Below are 19,304 nucleotides of genomic sequence, written 5' to 3'. Positions count from 1 at the left end.
TTGTTTTCCTTCTGTTCACATAATCTGACATTTCTTGCTGGCTGCTCACTTGCACATCTCCTTCTCCCATGCTGTCCAGCCTCCTAATTCCCACTGCCTCCCTGGCACCTTACTATTCCTTCATCTCTGGGGTGAAACCTGAGTTCCTCATCTTCAGATTCCCCTTCCCTTCCTCTTTGCTGATCCTAGCCACGCAGTGAGTCTGGTTCAGTCGAAGCTGCATTCTCCTCTCCACGTGATGCAGGCAGTTGACTGTTTTGGCAGTTCTTGTGTTTCTTTTCCTTCCTGGAACTGATGCACTGCGAAGGATGAACACAGAAATGTCAGCAGGGAGTACAGGAGACAAGCAGCATCTAATACTCTTCAGAGTAGAAGAGGTGACTTGGGAGGGAGGAACTGGACCTAAATCTACCAAATGATAAGTGGCAAAATAAATAAATATGAACATTAAGACAGATTTTATTTAGTGCTGTAATTTATTTTTGAAGCGACGTGCACAACAGCACAGAAATAGTTGAAATAGCTTTGCATAAATATTGTATGAAGCTTTGTGTACAAATGCATACAAGGCACGGAGCTACATGCAAAATCTGGCTAAAAAGGGTGAAGGAAAATGTGAAACCCCTCTGCTTCCATGTCTGGAGAGCTTCTGGTACCCGCTTGGGAAAGTAACTCTGCATTGCAACACAGCTTTCAGCATAAACATGCTCAGAGGGTGCTGCGTGCCAAGCTCCACGCAGGAGAGAAAGCCATGGAGCAGGTTTTTACATCAGCAGTGGTGGCCTGTAGGTTTTGGGGCAGAGGCTGACCCTACTTCTGGGCCTTTTATGGGCCCAGATACATAAAATGAGTCGAGAGACAGTGGTCCAGTATGGGACTTGGTTTTTATTTCCTGTTTTGCTTAGCAACCTCAGTCAATCCTTTGCCCTTGGGGCATCCCTTGTCCTTTCAGTGTTTGTCAGTTCTGTCTGTGGATGCAATTTCATGGTCTTTTGAATCTGGCAGGAGTGACATTGCTCCCCAAAGAACTGGCCCTTGCCTTCTCTGGCTGCTTATTCCTGTGCTGCCTCACTTCCCCCCTTTTGCTGGCACATACATCTACATCTACATCAGGAGCTAGGACAGCGTAGCAGCACAGATTTACCGAGCAGTATGTCTGTACTGAGGACCTGCCATCCACGCTGTCTGTATTTCAAGGGTGTTACTTTGGGCTAGTTGTGTTCTCATCCCGCAGGCCGCATGTCCGTTAATGAACATCCGTTAGTGGTTGGAGTGCTTTAGGTGTGCTCCCTTCTTCTGCTTCTGTTTTACCTCGAATCAGCTCGGTTCATTTGTTTTCAAATCCCTCTGCGATGCAAATCATAGCATGGTAAGCTGGAATGATCTGGAGGGTTGGTTCAAAAAGGCATTCCTAATCCAGACTTAAATATTAACATAGATGCACTGTGCTGACACGGCCGTGTGGTGAACCAGCTCTGGGAAGAGATCAAAAGCAACAAGAAATGGAGCTAGGTTTAGCTTTGACCATCCTCTGAGCTGATGCATGTGGCCTCACCTACATTTGAGCCAGCATTTGAGAGGGACCGAGGGCTGGTTATAACCTGCGGGAGGAAAATGGATCTCCTTTTTAGAAACCACTTTACATTAGTTTAAGGAGACTGTGAAATAATGATGTGTCAGCTGCAGGCACTCGGAACAAGGACCAACACCTACAATGGATAAAGTAGGCATACGGCACATCACTGCAATATATTGTCTCCCACAAACAGCATGGGAGTGGGGAAACCAATTTCGTCTGAGACCTTTCAGTACCAGAAGCACTCATAATCTTCTGAGGAACAGAGGGAGAGCAGGAAAGAGCATTTCATTATCCTCATAACGTCTGTTGAGAGCCGCTGTACGGCAGCTCACATCTTTCCAAACAAACCCCATATTGTGAAGGGCTTCCTCAATGCTTTCTTCTTCCTCTTCCATTCTCTCCCCTCAGAACACGTCTGGAACTCAGCTTTTGCTCTATTTCGATACTAACATTTTCCTTTCTTTCTTCGGCATCTGTGTTCCCCCAACTCCCCCCCCTCCGCCTTTCCACCACATACCCATTGAAAACCTAATTGTGGATCCCTTGCTGCAATTAGTCTACATGCTGTTATGAAGTTCACTTCATTATGGTTTTTTTGGCTAGTTGACTCAAACGCACTTTGAAGCAACACCTCGCTGGTGCTTTGATCCTCGTGCCTACGCTGTGGTCAGCACCCTGGTGCAAGGACTGCCACGTTCTGTTCTCCTCTGCTTTCCACCTTTCCCTACCCACTCCTTGCACACTCATGCCTTCATGTCAGGATGTTGTGTCCCCAGATGCATCATTTATGCTCCTGTTTCGGACATGTGGGGCTGTATAAGCAACACGGCACCACAACGGGACTACGCCATGCGTGGCTCCGGAGGTGACCGCTGGAGTTTTTGGAGAGGTCAGTGGGTAGCACCCCCGCGTACCCGACCTTCCCACACCCCGCCAGGCCTGGCGCGGGGGGACGATGGAGGAGCGGAGCAGGAGGAGGAGGAGGAGGAGGAGGAGGAGGAGGAGGAGGGCGACCGCGGGCGTGGAGCCGCCGCCGGGCGGGGAGGGAAGGAGGGTGGGAGGGGAGGCGGGCACGGGGCGGCGGTGGGCGGGCGCGGGGCGGTGGCAGCCGGGGAGGGAGCCGGGCGCCCCGCGGCTCATTCGTGACCGGCGGCGGCGGCGGCGGCAGCGAGGCGCTCGGCGGCGCTTGGCCCCCCGCGGGCAGGGCCTGTCAGCGGCGGCCGCCCCCTCCCCTGCGATGAAGGCGAGCCCCGCGGCAGCCGCCGCCGCCGCGGCGGGGCCGGGGCAAGCGGGGGGGCCGCGGGAGCCCGATGCGCGCTGGCGGGAGAAGGGCGAAGCGGAGGCGGAGAGGCAGCGCACCCGGGAGAGGCTGGAGGCCACGCTGGCCGGGCTGGGCGAGCTGGAGTACCTGAGGCAGCGGCAGGAGCTGCTGGTGAAGAGCCTCCTGCTGCGGCGGCCGGCGGGCGCGGTGCCCGGGGCGCAGGGCGGGCGTGGGGAACCGGCGGGCGAGGGGCCGCCGCCGCGCAGCCTGGAGGAGAAGTTCCTGGAGGAGAACATCCTCCTCCTGCGGAGGCAGCTGGTGAGCGGGGGGCGGCTGGGGGGCGCCGGGGATGCGGGCGTGTGTCGCGGAGGGATGCGGGTGTGGGGCGTGTGTCACCGGGGGATGCGGGTCTGTGTCGCGGGGGGATGCGCGCCTGTCGCGGTCCCCGCGGGGCGATGTGACCCGCGGGTGGCTCCCCGCGGAAGGGCGAGGAGGGGGCTGGGGGGCGGCCGCGGTCCCTCGAGGGGTGCATGCCCACGCCGCTGTCACGCCGGCACAGCGTCCCAGCCGCCCTCCCGGGCGTGCAGGTGAAGCGGCGGGGAGCGGCGTCTGCCGGGGGACGGGCCTCCGCGGGTTTTGGGCGAAGCGGTGACAAATCGGTGACGGCCGGATTTTACCGGCGTTTTGCTCGTGGCTGCACAGTTGCCCTTCGGTTTCCAGAGCCAGGCTGGCGGTCCAACTTCCATTCAAGGCAAGAGAGGCGCTGCCGTTGCCTTGAATGGAAGTTGGGAGCGAGCTCCTGGGTCGCAACCCCGAGAGGATGTAACGAGCGCTCCGGCACGGGCAGGATCAGCCCCCCTAAAATAAGGGATGCTTTTGTTGAAGGACGCGCTTTGTAGCTGGTGTGGGAAGAGATGGAAGGCGGCATGAAGCGGCAGATCATTTTTCAATGAAAATAGCGTACAGCTGTGCCTGGCGGTCTTTGTGCACGGCTCAGCATTTGCTTTCACCCAGGGAGAAGTTGGACTGCGTGATTTATTTGCCTGATGTCTTCTTTTCCCCATACTGCCCCCCCCCTTTTTTTTCCCCCTCCCTTTTTTTCTTGTTAGCCTTTTGGTTTAGTTAATTTAGGATTATTTTCTTCTTTAAAAGATAAAAATAAATGGGTTTTTTCCTGCTGGGAAGGGACTGGCTGCCGAAGAGCCATAGCGAAGGACCAAGGAATCATTACTCAAAAAAAAAAAAAAAACACCAACCCAAAAACCCGGGGATTTGTGGTAGCACTTTAATTTGTGCACTTGACATTGCAGATTGGAACCAGATGCGGTGCTGGCTGGGGGAGGGGGGCACTGGTGGCAGTAGGTGGCGCGGTGAGTTACCGCTTGAACCCATCACCTCTGCCAGCCTGGCTTCCAGCCAGCTCCCGGCACCCGTCAGAAATGTGGGAGAAGACTTGAGATCTCCTCTTTGGTTCTCCAAGGATGGTGTTACATGCCAGCACATCTTCAAACAGCCTCGCTAACACTATTAGCGTTTGCTTTCCCTTTGCCCAAGGACTGGCTCGCCCCAGGGGAAAGGTTGTCCTTGATTTAATGGCTTTAGAACTAGTCCAGTTATGAGCATCAAAACTCCTTGCGATGAGTGTATCAGAGCACCGCTGGGCACCGATCAAATGATGCACTTGAAAAAAAGAGATAAACCTTCCTCCTGCCTCCTCCACTTTCCCCAAAGCCAAAACAATTAAAGAGTATGAAGCTGAACAGTTGATGGATAAGCAACATTGTAATACACACAGGGAAACTGATTGTGTTGACCGTGGGTTAATGAGTGCCTTACAAAATCATTTCTTGCTCATTTTATGCCATCAAATTACCTTCATAAATAGCCTTAAAATTCATCTCACAGCAATTTTATATAATTATAATGGGAGAAGAGGAAGAATTGCTCTTCCTTCCTCCTGCACTGCAAAACTAATAAAAGGGCCATGATCCCAGCCCTGGGAATCTTGCTGTCTATGTGGCAGACTACAAGCTCATAATGTGCAGCAGAACAAGGCGGTCCCCACACTACAGGCACTTGTTGGCAGAGCTGTTTCGTCCCATTGTGTGACCAGATGTGATCTTTGACTAACATCACTGTGGTGGTGAATGTCCCCTATTACACTGGCAAAGCTGTCCTTTCACCGAAGCAGCCCGTTTCATGTGCACAGGTCTGGTTTTACCATATCATACAATACAGCTTTGTTGTCACAGCTGTGGGTCCTGCAAAGGAGCGCTTTGGCAACGTAGTGTGTTGGTCTTCCTAAATTGTGGAGCGTGCTCCTTATGTAGAACTGGCTGGAAGAGGCTGGAATGAAGTGCCAGCATAATTCTTCAGTTAAGTATTTATCCAGAGCATCTATCTAGAATTTCAGGGCTTTGTTCTGTTTTGTTCTTTTATAAAAGAATACCAACAAGGTATTTCCATGATGCTCAGATGTAGAAGGCTGATTGTCTTTGGAGCCCGTTCATGTCTGCCGTGCTCAAGGAGCTGATGTTTGTCGTCTTGTTTTCCAGAACTGCTTGAGGAGGAGGGATGCGGGCCTACTAAATCAGTTACAAGAGCTAGATAAGCAAATAAGTGATCTCCGCCTGGACGTGGAAAAAACGACAGATGAACACCTTGAGACAGACAGTCGTCCAAGTTCAGGTAAGGCCAATATTCAGCAAAACAGAACCTCTCTTGGTACCTGGAATTAGACTGGCTATAGTGTTCAGTACTACAACAGTAAATGTCTATAGCATGTTCACACTCTGATAATTAATGCCTACTAGCAAAGTTCACCTACCACTGGAAAGGCTGCTGTTTGTAGACAACAAATTCAGAGAGGCATTTCAAGCTTTATTAGATTTTTAGTATTTGGGGCTTTTTTTTTTTCCAAGGCCACCCACAAATTAGTTCAAAAAGTTCTAATTCTCCTGCATATTAGGACGGAGGCTGCAGGAAAAATGGTGAAAGGAAGCACCACCAGCAGGAGGAATAGGTCAAAATTGATCTTACAGCCAGAAGGGAACATTGAATCAAACAATTTGATACCCCATATATTGAATTTCATCCCATTCTAACTGTGTTGAAGCCAGTAAGTGGTACTTCACTAAGGTGAACATTTCCTAGAGGCATCTAGACTTGTTCTGAGGACACTAAAGCGTGGAGAATCCACCAACTTGCAATTGTTAAAATCATTGCTAATTTCTAATCTGAATTTGATTTGTTCCAGCACTGATTTTTTAATATGCTTTTCCCCCATAGACTAAGGTCTCTTCTAGTACCCAGCTTTTTCTCCTCTTGGAGGTGCTATACCTTATAATTCCTGACTTTTTTTGATGAGCTAAACAGGTCAAGTTCATTCAGTCATTTGTTTTAAGGCATTTTTCCAAGATCTTAAATAGCTTTATGGCTCCTTTCCAATCTTTTTAGCTTTGTTTTAAGTGTGCTGCAGTCGAGGACTAGGCACACCGTTCCAATGTCTTTCTTTCCAGTGCTGTATAGACTGCTGAAGTCATTTCCCTACTGCTATTCATTAGGCTCTTTGTACATCCAACAATCTCATTAGCTTTTTTGCCATATCATTAAGCTTGATTGAGCTGCTTTTCCATGCTGACTAAGTCCTTTTCAGGATTATTGTCCAGGATGCATCCCCATTCTGTAGACATGCCCTGCATTCCTTATTCCTAAATGTAAAATTTAAATTTTGATTATGGTATGTCATATTTTTCTGGAGCAGTCCCAGTTTACCAGGAAATTAAATTTTCTGTGTCTGCACATTACCTACCATTTTTCTTCTTTCATGTCATCCACAAATATTATATTTATCTCCAGAACTTTGAGGAAAATAATGGATAGCATTGGACCCAAAAGTTGGTAAAAATTTTGTAGTCAAGTAATAGCTGAAGAATCTGTCTTGGAAGTATAATACACTATTAAATGAGCGGGCTGTCAAACAGCCTGGATCCTTCTTGCTAAAACCTGAAAACCCCTGTCAAGGTTAAAACCCCAACCCCTGTAAAGGTTAAAAAAAAAAGTTCAAAATTTCATATGCTAAGTAAAGTTCTGCTTTTTTACTGTTAAGTGCTTTACTTTTAAACAGAATCCTTCATAGCAATAAGGATATTACTAAATTGTGCACTGTTTTTTGGGTGACTGAATGAAATCCCATAACTAATTGCAATAGAGTAAGCCAACATAAACATGAGCTCGACTGCCTTTCTAGGGACACAAATGGTAACTTTGTGTAGACATAACTAATATAAATCCAAACTCTTATTTTTATAGGGTTTTATGAGCTGAGTGATGGAGCTTCTGGATCGCTCTCCAATTCATCTAACTCTGTCTTCAGTGAGTGTTTATCCAGTTGCCATTCTAGCACTTGCTTTTGCAGCCCTTTGGAGGCAACACTGAATATCTCAGATGGACGCCCTAAATCTGCAGGTATAGTAAAAGCAGGTCGAATACATCACACTCCAGGAGGTGGCTTTGGCTTTGGAAATACTGCCTCAGGAGTATCTGGGTTGGATTAACCCTTCTTCCTTTCATTTGACATACTGTGCTCTGAAAAGATTCCAGTGCCTATCACGTACATGGGTCACGAGGCAGAACTGTTTGCCCTCCACTAGTCCAGCCTTACATGCGAAGATGTCACTCTGAAGACGTGAAGATAACACGTGAAACTATGACAGCTGCTCTACCCAGTAGAGGGCAGTGGTACCTATACGCATAAACACATTAGTTGGCTAATTTCTCATGGTTTCCTTTAGAAAAACATTTTTACTAAATAGCAATAATGAAAGATACCTCAACAGCCATGTCCTCATTAAAGCGACAGAGCAAGTTGCTAGCTACAGGTTTTAGGAGGTCAGGGTACACATCAGTCTGCTTGTAGCAGTCATATTGCCAGTTCTGATGGTCCTCAACCCCCAGGTGACCATGCTGAGGTGTGTCCTGCATTTATGTACTATAGACAAATAGACATCATGAACAGGGAGAAAGTATTTTGTCTCTTTGGCAGAGAGCTGTTGAATTTCCTTTGACACTAGGCTGAAGATGCAAGCCTTAATGTGTGGGATGGTTAAATAGGAAGGCCTCCTCTGTCTGTTGTCCTACACTTCAGGAGGACTTTTGTGATCAAGCGTTACTGGTTGCAGACATGCTCATTCAAAAGCCTTAGTTCATTCTGGGTTGTAGAGGATGCTTTTATCCATAGTATTTCCAATTTTCATTCTGCTCTTTAAGGTTAACTTATAGTGATTTGTTGTGAATCAAGGACAGAATAATTCACGTGCTTCTAACTCTGAAGTGGGAAAATACAACCTGGGATACATTCATTCTGAGGTGCTGAGAAGTCCTCTAAGTTATCCTTTGAGCAGCTTGAGGTAATTTAATGCTCCCTGTTGTAAGGTATATGTGATCTTCATCAGCCATACATTAAAAAAATCATACACAAGGATTTCCAGCAGATTGCATTGCTGGGTTTTTTCTGTATGCATCATAAAAACCTAAAACTCTCCCTAATCCTACCGTCTCACTTTTAGAGCTGAAATTTCATAAACTGGCATGCTTCAAAGAAGTCTTTCCGGCAGCATTTCCTGACTCTGACATAGAATTTAGGAAATGTGGGAAAACTGTGAGGTGATCTGGAGGAAGTTCCTGCTCCTAACTTCCCTATTCTTCCTCTCCTGCCCACACAGGAACATGTCTATCAGCTAATTTCATCAAAGTCTATGAGACCTCTTTTGAAATAAGCCTTAGATAAGTGATGAGCACTGAGCATTCAAATTTGAGTACCCTGGCTGAAGTTTCTAGCCCGAGGGTAGAAAACAGGACTGACTCTGATCTAGAAGGATCATTTAGATTGTACCCCTACATTTAGATTGTACCCCTACCCAAGAAGACAAGAACAACATAAGCTTAAGAAAATAATAATCTTAGGTGCTTGGATTGAAGCCCTGCTCCTAAGGTCGCTTACCTCCCAATTAAATGCCTTAGCCATTAAATCTGACTCATGCATCTTGAAACGCACTGGATTTCTCTTACAGAACTCTCTTTGCAGAGCCAAGGCTAGGATGTCAGCTGGATTGACCTGCACTCTTTGTACTTGGGTGGAAAGATGAGCCCGTTTCCCATTCTTGAATCCTTTATTGCTCAAAAGGAACATCTGTTATTATTATTATTATAAGCATTATTCTAAAATAATTATGATGATAGTAATTATAATAACAACAACAATAAAATGAAATCTGGATTTTTTTGGACCCAAGATATACTTGAAAAAAATCTGGAAGTGAAATTTATCAATAAGCTAAAAGCAATTAGTCTCTTGTCTATACTTTTTTTTGTTTCCCTTTGGATTTAGCAAAGTAAAATATAAAATTCATACGTGCTGAGGCCTGCAGTGAGTTTTACAGGTGACTGTGTAGCATATAAACCTAAGAGACCCTTACAGATTTCTGGGTGGCTTGGAAGTAAAATAGGAAGCTCTTAGCAACTTAGGCACAGGTTTGAAATCAAAGCAAATGTTCTCATTAGGGTTGTGATTTTTATTTTTTTAACTATGTAGTCGTATTGGGGCAAATCCTACATAGCTGCAGTTACAAAGACACCCACAGAAGTGTAGTGCTGCTTTTATATCGCTTAAACGGCATACCTGGTTGCAAGGTTTCCACTATTTGAACAGCACTGCTGTTGTATAAGCATTGCGTCGTATGTGTAGATGGGACCAGAGTCCTTAATGGCACGTGAAAAACATAGCAGAACTGTCCCTGGCAGGCTCTCTAAACTCTTCTAAAATGCCTTTCAGATCTCATAGGCTGGATGGACTATAATAAGGAAGGCCAGCATGAGGACCAGACCGCAGGCTCTGTCTGTCGCTCTTTGTCCACACCGCACTCAAATTCCCTCGATGTCGTTGCAGATGTACATCCCAAGTACCAGTGCGATCTGGTGTCTAAAAATGGGAACGACGTCTACCGGTACCCCAGCCCTCTCCACGCGGTAGCTGTGCAGAGTCCTATGTTTCTTCTCCCCGTGACTGAAAACCCCCAGCGAGAAGAGGAGAGGCTTGGTTGTGATATTAGTGAAGTTTGCGCTGGATCTGAAACGGACTCGGGAAAATCCACCAACGCCTTTCTCCCACAAAGCTCCTGGCCGGCGCCGTGCCCTTCCACCAGCAAGAGGATAGACGGTTACATCTTAAGCCTCGTTCAGAAAAAGACTCACGCGGTAAGGACTAACAAACCGAGGACGAGTCTCAACGCCGATCCCACCAAAGGGATCTTGAGGCATGGAAGCATGTGCGTCAGGCAGCCTGCTGGGGTGGTGGCTCATAGTAACGTCGTCAACCTGAAGAGTTCCAAGCAAGCATGCTTGCCTTCTGGTGGGACCACCGCTCCGGACCACACGGCACCCTCCCCGTTAAAGCAAAGGCCGAGGGAGCTGGCTGGCGAGCAGCTGGAGAATAGGAAGGCACCTTTGCCGGCGGCTTTCCCACCCGGCACAGCGAGTGAACTTCAGAGCAAGCACCTGCCACGGGGTGTCAAACCGGCACCTCCGGAGCTCAACCGCAATGCAGTGGTTGCGGCGGGGGACGTCCCCAAGGAGAACGGACAGCTCTTTGCCGCGTCTCCCAAAGAGAGCCCAGGGAAGACCGTGGTGCTGCAGCCGGAGAACAGGGTCAGCCAGCCTCCCAAAAAAGTCCTGCTGAAGAGCAGCTTGCAGGTGGCTCGCTCCTCGTCGCCTGCCGTCGAGGAGAGGCCTGCGCTGGATTTCAAAAGCGAGGGCTCTTCCTCCCAGAGCCTGGATGATGGGTTACTGGTGAACGCCCAATACATACCAGCCCAGCAGCAAAGCGTGAAGCTTCACAAAGGCACTCGAAATGTCAAGATTTTGAAAAGCTCTGCGCTGAAACACAGGCCCCACCTTGCCAACGGGCTGGAAAATGGTTCGCAGACCTTGCGAGAGAAAACCAAGCCGGTTGGCAAGAAGTGCCGCTTTCCTGATGAGTTGGATACAAATAAGAAACTGAAAAAGCCTTCCTCGCGGGGGAAGAGAGGCAGCGGCTTGCAGCCGGAGTCGGGCCTCCAGAGCCGGCAGGCTGGCCTGCACAGATCTGCCATCCGATCCCACGGGCATGGCCGAGAGGTTGTGGTGGCCAAGCCTAAACACAAGCGGGCCGACTACCGCCGGTGGAAGTCATCGGCGGAGATTTCCTATGAGGAGGCCCTACGGAGGGCGAGGAGGAACCGGCGGGAAGGTGTGGGGGTCTACTCGCAAGTCCCCCTGCCCTACGTCAGCCCATACGCCTATGTGGCCAGCGACTCGGAGTACTCAGCGGAGTGCGAGTCCTTGTTCCACTCCACTGTGGTGGACACGAGCGAGGATGAGCAGAGCAACTACACAACGAACTGCTTTGGAGACAGCGAGTCGAGCCTGAGCGAGGTGGAGTTCGTAGGGGAAAGCACGACCACCAGCGACTCTGATGAGAGCGGGGGCCTTATTTGGTCCCAGTTTGTCCAGACGCTCCCCATCCAAACGGTCACGGCGCCGGAGCTGCATGAAAATGCGGCGAAGGCTTTTGTCAAAATTAAAGCCTCCCATAACCTCAAGAAGAAAATCCTTCGCTTTCGGTCGGGCTCTCTGAAGCTCATGACAACCGTTTAGTGAGGTGACTTGGTGGAATGTATCTGCTTCCGCTTTCGGAAGCAAGGTGCTTTTGTGTACATATTTCCACAGATTTTTTTTTTTTATACAAATATTTAAAACTTAAGGTAAATTATGTCACTTGTCTTCAGAACTTGGGTGGATACTAGTGCCTTTTACGTGGAAATAAAAGACCATTATACTCATTAAAAACAAACAAACATAACACTGCCATTTCAGTGGTGAACAGCCTCCAGTGCATGGTATCAGGCGGCTTTGAAAAAAAGCTAATGTTTCTGGGAATCGATCTTCCTTGCCTAGTTTTTCCAGTTCTGGATCTTATACAGGATATCGACAGCTTAAGGTCATAAGTTTTTAGGGCATAAGGGGGAGGGAGTGTGGGTGGTCTTCATGTTTTTGCTTGTTCCTTTCTGCTGCTCCTGTTGCCACATCTTGAACTTCTTCCTCCTGGTACTCTGGCCTGTTTGTTTTTTGGGGTTTTTTTCTTTTCTTGTTGATTCTCTTCTTGAAACTCACCCCAGTCATCCCCCAGCCTTCCCCCACCACGAAAGGGCTCCTGTTCAATCTGTCTCCAAGGTTAAGTCGCCTTCTCTGGAGTGCACTCTGCTCCAATCTCCTGGGAGTCCTGCTGCGGATGGCAGTGGTGTTCAGAGTAAACTGTTGGAGCAGCTGACCGAGGCTTAGTAACTTCAGTATATTGTGTAAAACTGCTTTTGAAAAAGAAAAAAAAAAACATATGCATGTCACGTGCATGAGTATCAGTAGTTTTAATATTCCTGTTGATGTCCAATTTACTGTACATCATCAATGGCTGTTTTTATATATATAACATTGTGTAAATTAATATAAGACATCATATGCTGTAATAAACAGTCTGTTTTAATACTTTTTTAAAGTTTGTTACATTGGTGCAGACCTGGTGAATGGTTTTATATTAGCGTTGTCACCACTTAGATGTCTCTGTGATCTAACCTATTAATGTTCCCTGCATTTAGCCATGCAGGAAATGGAGCAAGTTTTAAATGTTGCTGTGGATGTGACTGGTGCTTTGAGGGAACGGGATTGTCATGGCTCCTCTTGTTCTTCCCATAACTTGCATTTTTTTTTTTAAGGGCAAGGTGGTATTTAGGAGCTCAGAGGCATCTTCAGGTTGTTGCTTATGGGCAGCTCATGTTGCAGAGCAGATGGAAATGTAATATTAATCCTCTGTCAGGGTGCTTGCAGACTTTGGTTGGTACAACACAGGGGCAGATGGTAAGTTTCTGTAACCAAATAGATCTGTGTAACGGAACAGGTGTCCCTCTGAAATGTCCAGTAAATGAATCCCCAAGAGCCGTGTGCTCTGGGAGCTGGGCTGGGTGGAGGAGAGCATAGACTTGCTGTCCCTGGTGCCGTCTTTAGGTATGGTGGCTGACTGTATCACAACCTTGACAAGGTTATGGAAAGAAGTGGCAATGGTGTCACTCATCGGTCTCTGTCTCAGTTTCTTTCTTCCCATAGGACTGGAGGTGAGTCTCTGCCAACAAAGGAGAAAGGAGCTAACTGTAGACAGCAGTGCTTCCCTTTGCAGCAACAGCTTTGAAGCTGCCTGGTGGGAAGGCTGGAGGTTTATGGTGGATGCATGTCTGATGGAACAGGCCCAGAAGATGGGCTGGTTTCTGCAGGTTCATCTGCTGCGGTGGACGTACCACTGGTGTGGATGCTGTGACTGGTACGAATTTCAAGGCTATGTGCGCAGCCTGTCTGTTCCATAGCAAGATCTGCTGAGCAGACACCTTTCTTTGTGGTTCCTCTGTGTCCTTTCTGCTGTCACCCACCTGAAAGGCAGAGCAGTTTTTTTCTCAGATTTCCTTGCAAATGTAGGAAGGAGAGGTCTACCCAGAATTAAATGTCTCTGGGAGCAGCTTCTGAGACAGCGGTAACACTTTGTCTAAGTGGCAGATTTTATTTTTTAATCCACAGTGTTGTGGATCCCTACCTACAAAATGTCTCTCTTGTATTATTATTTTGCTTTTTTTAATAGAGGAATGTCAGTTTCTGTAAGGGGTCTCACAGTATGGTCACAAGGTTCTGGATTCAGCGACGCAGAAAGTCTTTGCACTTCCATCTCCCATGATACAGGAAAAGCTGTAACTCACCTTAGGTGGTCATAGCTCTCCCATTGTTTTTACACGTGGAAGGACAGCTTGCATGTATATATATAAATATATGTATAAAAATTTTAAATATAGAAGAATTCCTCCAGAAAATAGTGGACAATGGCTGCCACTGCAGAGAAGGGAGAGAAGTAATGTTTGTTTTCAAACATGGCATTACCAGGGCTAAGCAGCAGCTTAACTCATTGCCATTAATAATTGATGGGTGTTACATCAAACAAAGGGAACGTCAAAAAGCTTGTCAAAGCTAGTAGTTTCTTTCCTAGAATATCTCTTAATCATCCCACATAATCTCTCTTTGAGTGAGAAAAACATGTGCAAATCCCTGTAAATCTCCTCAAAAGTAGTGGAGTAGCAGAGAGGATCTTCAGATGTGCACTTTCTAAGAGTACTGTGGCTGTAAAGGAGCTGCTGGTGGGAAGACAAACTGACCACTGGCTTTGGGATGATGAGTTTTTAATTGCAGTGCTATATAGCAGATTGTCTCATACCAAGTGAGGGAGGCTGGTTTTCAAAAGTGAGCTGCTGAATAGTTTCTTTTGAGATAGTTTGGTAGGGAAAAAAACCCCAAACCACTTAAATATCGCTAACTGTATCAGCTGAAACCACTGTATTCTGCAGCGCTCACATTGAATAGCTTAATACCAGATGGGGAAATGGGCTGATGCTATCTCCATCTTAATTGCATGCGAGTCTTTTCAGTTTGGGGAAGGAATTTTCCTTTTTTTGCACAATTTAGGTAAGCATCCAGAATCCTTTAAAAAGGCCTAGTTTTTTTCTCTGTACATCCCTGCCTTTTTTTTTTTTTTTTAAATAAAAGACCTTACAGTGCTGGAAAAGTACTTGCTATGGTCCCAATACACAACACACATTCTCTTCTCTGGTTCTGATTTAGGAAATACATCTAAGTAAGTTTTTGCAACGTTAGGTTGAAAAACATCTGCTAATCTTGGAGACCAGTTAAATATCTGGCACTTCTTTAAGCTACCTGGCTTTCCAGCTCCACGGCCTTGAGTCCTTGCCAGTGTATTTTTCATATTGTTCGCATTTTAATTATCCCCAGTGTTTATGGTAGTCTTTGGAAGTTTGAAGTGGGAACATTTGTCTTTAGTGCACTGGGGCCTATTTCAAGGTAGGGGAAGGTTGTGGTGGGGAGGTTTGGGATTAGCTAGCCCCGTGCTCCATATATGACGGAGTGCAGGAAAGTCCAGAAGCATATGCTTAACTTGAAGAACAAGAGCAGACCCCTTTAGCCAGATTCTTTGCGATTCAGGTGTAATAGTGTCTCTGCACTTCTCTAAAGCGCCGTCTCTCCCAGTGCAGGAATCAACATCATGCACACTATGAGGTGCTGTCATCTGATGATAGTGTCACTGTGCTGTCTGCCTTCCAAAAGGCTTTTTGGGGTCTGTCTTCTGCTCCCTAACCCCCAACCGCCAGCTGTGGGTCAGAGGATCACAAAGGAAGCTGTGTCTGGTGTGTGCAGGGTCAGACAGGGGACCTGGCATTGTGCCTAGACATCCCGACTGTGTCGGGCCCCTGTTGTGGATATCACGCTTGTCGTGAGAAATTCGGTGTGGTGCAAGGATTTGGACAGCTGGGCCTGAAGGAAGGTGGCAATGGAGAGCCCCATAAATGGAGTGGTCTGATCCTGATTCATCTGTATTTCCAGGAGAGGCTCAAAAAGGAAGTGTTTCAGTCTAATGCCTATCTCACTAAGTTGAACTGGGCTAAACAGAGTCATCTGAAGGACTCTGCCTCATTCCTTCCAGTACTCTTTAGATGATCAAGGCCACTACCAGCACTGGTAGCTGCTGAGGTGCTTTCGCCATCTGGCCAAAGTCCTGCAAGAGCTTTACTGGGAAAAGTGATAAGCTCCAGTCCCCCAGGTCTGTTTTTGACTTGCATAGCACAATCCCTGCTTGCAGAGAGCCTGTAGGTCCCAGGTCTTTGCAGCTTTCCCTGTCCTGGGGCTTCAGAGGAAAGCTGTCCATCCCTTTCAAGTTTTCTAGTTTTCTTCTGGCTTGGTGTTCATCCTGGATAAGGACTGACAACAGATTCTCCACAACGGAGTCCTGTGCCTTCATTGATCCCAAATCTATCTGTTGGCTCTGAGAAAGGTCAGAGGCTCCTCAGGTGGCAGCCAGCAAAGGCATCCCTGAGGGACCTGCAGCCCTTTCTGCCACAAAGGGCAACAAAGGCTTTCATTAGCTGTGATCATCCCTGCACAGATGACTCACCACGCTGGGCACGGCTCTCCCTCAGCATGTGATTTTTCTCACAGGAGGTAACAAGGACATGAACATTTTGAGGAAACTGAAACAGCTGAAGACATTTTTAATAGCTAACTTCAGCATCTAATATGTACCTTTGGAGAAGCCAACAATAATACATACAGCTGAGCTGCTAGTACAAAAGACTGAACCTTTCTCAACTCTTTGCAATGTCCCGTGCACAATGCAGAGAGGATACTGAGGCTGCAAACCAATAGAGACAATTCACAAACCCCAAGTCTATCTTTCAAACTTGCTTTTCTCCTGAATTTCTTTGAACCTTCAAGGAATTGTGCTGAGGCTCCCTGCATGGCATGATGTTTCTTTCTCTAACTAAACATTATAGATGGAACGCTGTGGTGAGAAACAATTGCTCTGGGGTTTAAGAAAATCACACAATGCTGGAATGAGGGGAGACATATGGAAACAAGTGGGAGATCCATTTTAGAGGGATAATAGAAAGTGCTTTTTTACACAGCAGGGACTATGCTGCCACAGGAAATAGTGAGGCAGATAAAATAGCAAGTTCAGAGGGTTAGAGAACGTAGGGAAGGATGTGTGCTCTACCATCCCCAGTCTGTGACTGTGGATGCTAGGAGGACCATGACGTGAATGGACTGCAAATAGTGGCCAGGCTTGTGTGCTCCCCATAGAGATTGTCTTTTCCTGTAACTGTTGAAGCATTGTTAGCTGGAGGAGATGCACCATCGCACTGACCCAGAAGACCATTTCCTGTACTCCTATGATCTTGTAGCTGATGGGACTTGTCTATGCAATTGAATTTCCTCACTCTTTATTAGTCTTTTGTCGTCCCAACCACTGCTGAAGACGAGTTTTGCATTGCTCTGCAAAGAAGTTCACTTTGCACGCTTGGCTGGTGATGGCGTTCATTTATTCAAACTATGGACATGTGTTTCTGGTCATTCTTATCCTATAGCAGAATAATTTCATCCACCTTTTCACAGTGCCAGTCTGTGCCAAAGTCCTTGTTATGGTGAACATTGTCCCCCTGTAATGCAAACACTGTTATGGACATAGTCCATATAGTAGCCTACTATGGGAGTCACTGTTGGGCAGCAGTTTTGCATCCTACAGTTGCTTCTAAACGGTAGGAAAAGTTGATGACCAAAATGAACCGTCCTAGTGACAGACAGCTGGGCATCTTCTGCACCTTGCCTTGGGACTTTTCTGTCCTTGGAGAGTTTTTCTCTCCCTCTGGCTGTGTCTACACTAGTGCTTTTGTTTGGAGCAACAGAGCAGTCTGGAAGCGAATATTGTGGTAGTCTCCACTTACTGCGTGTTGGTTTGGACAGTAGAGCAGTTTTGGTGCATGCTGGCTAGATGCCTTTGGAATGCTAACCCACATGGTCCACTCCAAGGGCACAGCAAATGTGCTTCCACCTGGACAGGGGCATGGGGGTCTGAACGAGTGATGGATCCCTGGAATAGCTTCCAGTCAAAAAAATGTGGACAAGTTTGGTCCAAATGACATTGGGGACCAAACTAAATATAGGTTGAAGTAACCACTTGAACTGTGTATATTGTACTTGTGGGGACCTCAGTTTGGATCTGCTCCTTTTGTGCTGAATGACTTGTTAATGTAAACAGAGCCTCTCTCTCAATTAATGGCCTTTGTTTCCATGCTGTATTCCTTCAAGATCAATAAAGTATATTAACATTAATAACTTGATTTCACTGAGCCAAGCTCTGAAAAATCTGGCTTTTGTTCTTTTTAAAGAAGTTGGAGTTGAAAGTCCTGGGAACTAAGATTTTCATGACAATACTGAAAGAAAATCTATATGATTTGGACTCTGACCTCATGATGTAATGGTTCTGTAAGCAAATGAAGTGTTTTCCCCCAAAAAAGGTTCAAGTCTTCTGTGGTCAAGGGCAGGAAGCTGGAAAACTTGCAACCTGTTGAAAAATATGTTCCCTGCATCTCCTTGCACTCTGAGAGCCTCGTGTCTTCTGAAATGAGATTTTGCTGAGGAGAAGGGGAAGCATAAGGTAGAGAGGAGAAGGACCTAATCAATCTTAATCTCTGAAGTAGTCATGCAGTAAGTGTTTAAGCATGTGATTAAACCCATTCTTACTCAGTGAAGCATTTCAGTGCATGCTTTGGGTACTTCACGGTTGCAGTGAATTAAGCACATGCTCAGGAATGCTGGTGGACCAAGGTTTCTAAGCTTGTCTTTGCAAGCATCCTACATCTGTTTGTACAAGCTGTCCCAGTGACTTCTCTTAGTTAACGTTGGAAGGACATTGAGGTGCTGGAGCGTGTCCAGAGAAGGGCAACGAAGCTGGTACAGGGACTGGAGCACAAGTCTTATGAGGAGCGGCTGAGGGAACTGGGGTTGTTTAGCCTGGAGAAGAGGAGGCTGAGGGGAGACCTGATTGCTCTCTACAGCTACCTGAAAGGAGGTTGTAGTGAGGTGGGTGTTGGTCTCTTCTCCCAAGGAACTGGTGAAAGCACAAGATGAAATGGTCTCAAGTTGTGTCAGGGGAGTTTTATATCAGATATTAGGAAAAATTTCTTCACCGAAAGAGTGGTCAAGCATTGGAACAGGCTGCCCAGAGAGGTGGTGGAGTCACCATCCCTGGAGGTATTTGAAAAACATGTAGATGTGGCACTTCGGGACATGGTTTAGTAGACATGGTGGTGTTGGGTCGACGGTTGGACTCGATGATCTTAAGAGGTCTTTTCCAACCTTAATGATTCTATGATTCTATGATAAGGACCCCCTGTTCTCCCTTAAAAGCCAGAACCTGTATGGTGAAACTTGATTCAAACTGTTAATCTGAACTTGGGAGAAGCAGTGTCTTGAGTCCATGCTTTAAGCAGTAATAGAAATAAGTGCTTTTAAAGGAAGAGATGCATTTGTTATTTGTTGTATTTGAGGACACTGAGCTAAAAAACAGAGATAGATGAGTGAATGTGCTTGTGCTCTGTATCAATAGCAGGACTTTGTGTAAGCCCTAGGAATGGCACTCGAGAAGAGACAGAATGGCCCTTGCTACATTTGCTCCCTTCCCTTGGATGTCCAGGTGGAGCTGGGAGAATGATACAGGCAGGAAAGGCAGGCGCAGACACCAAACCTATATGGCCTGGAGTACCACCCATTCATGTGCCTGGTTAATCTAACTTGAATCCCAGTTTCAGGCAGTGGGATTAGCGAAACAGTGGGATCTGTGGGCTACCCAGAGCTGGAGAACAGAGCTAGGAAGTGCAGAGAGGGTGACTTTTTGCCTGGCTTCAAGGAAAGCTGCAGTTTGACTGAGTAAACAGTAGAGCAAGGGAAGGGTTAAAAGTTTGTCTTCTCTTTCCAGGCACATTATTTACAGTG

At 46.9% G+C, this 19,304-nt stretch overlaps 1 protein-coding gene across 4 annotated transcripts; it reads left to right on the top strand.

Moving 5' to 3' along the window:
• The first annotated feature begins 2,704 nt into the window (after positions 1-2,704).
• DACT1 (dishevelled binding antagonist of beta catenin 1) lies at positions 2,705-17,656 on the top strand. Of its 4 annotated transcripts, none has more exons than XM_054827760.1 (4): positions 2,705-3,158; positions 5,396-5,528; positions 7,152-7,214; positions 9,787-17,656. In XM_054827760.1, exons 1-4 carry the CDS (start codon positions 2,817-2,819, stop codon positions 11,529-11,531), a joined length of 2,283 nt encoding a protein of 760 aa, XP_054683735.1. In that variant the 5' UTR covers positions 2,705-2,816; the 3' UTR covers positions 11,532-17,656. The 4 variants fall into 4 exon arrangements, with proteins under 4 accessions (XP_054683735.1, XP_054683733.1, XP_054683734.1 ...); XM_054827758.1 differs by having other exon boundaries at positions 9,673-17,656; XM_054827759.1 differs by having other exon boundaries at positions 7,152-7,307.
• The last annotated feature ends 1,648 nt before the right edge of the window (positions 17,657-19,304 follow it).

The sequence above is a fragment of the Grus americana genome, chromosome 5, assembly GCF_028858705.1.
Source record: "Grus americana isolate bGruAme1 chromosome 5, bGruAme1.mat, whole genome shotgun sequence".
Lineage (NCBI taxonomy): Eukaryota > Metazoa > Chordata > Aves > Gruiformes > Gruidae > Grus > Grus americana.
This window is presented reverse-complemented; position numbering and strand designations above follow the sequence as displayed.

What these genes read in the sequence shown, in the direction of transcription:
- DACT1 (XM_054827757.1), top strand. Translation starts at nt 2,817, where the DNA reads ATGAAGGCGAGCCCCGCGGCAGCCGCCGCCGCCGCGGCGGGGCCGGGG. An exon ending in TCCTCCTGCGGAGGCAGCTG is followed by an intron (nt 3,159 to 5,395) that starts GTGAGCGGGGGG and finishes CTTGTTTTCCAG; the next exon opens with AACTGCTTGAGGAGGAGGGA. An exon ending in TGGACGCCCTAAATCTGCAG is followed by an intron (nt 7,308 to 9,672) that starts GTATAGTAAAAG and finishes AATGCCTTTCAG; the next exon opens with ATCTCATAGGCTGGATGGAC.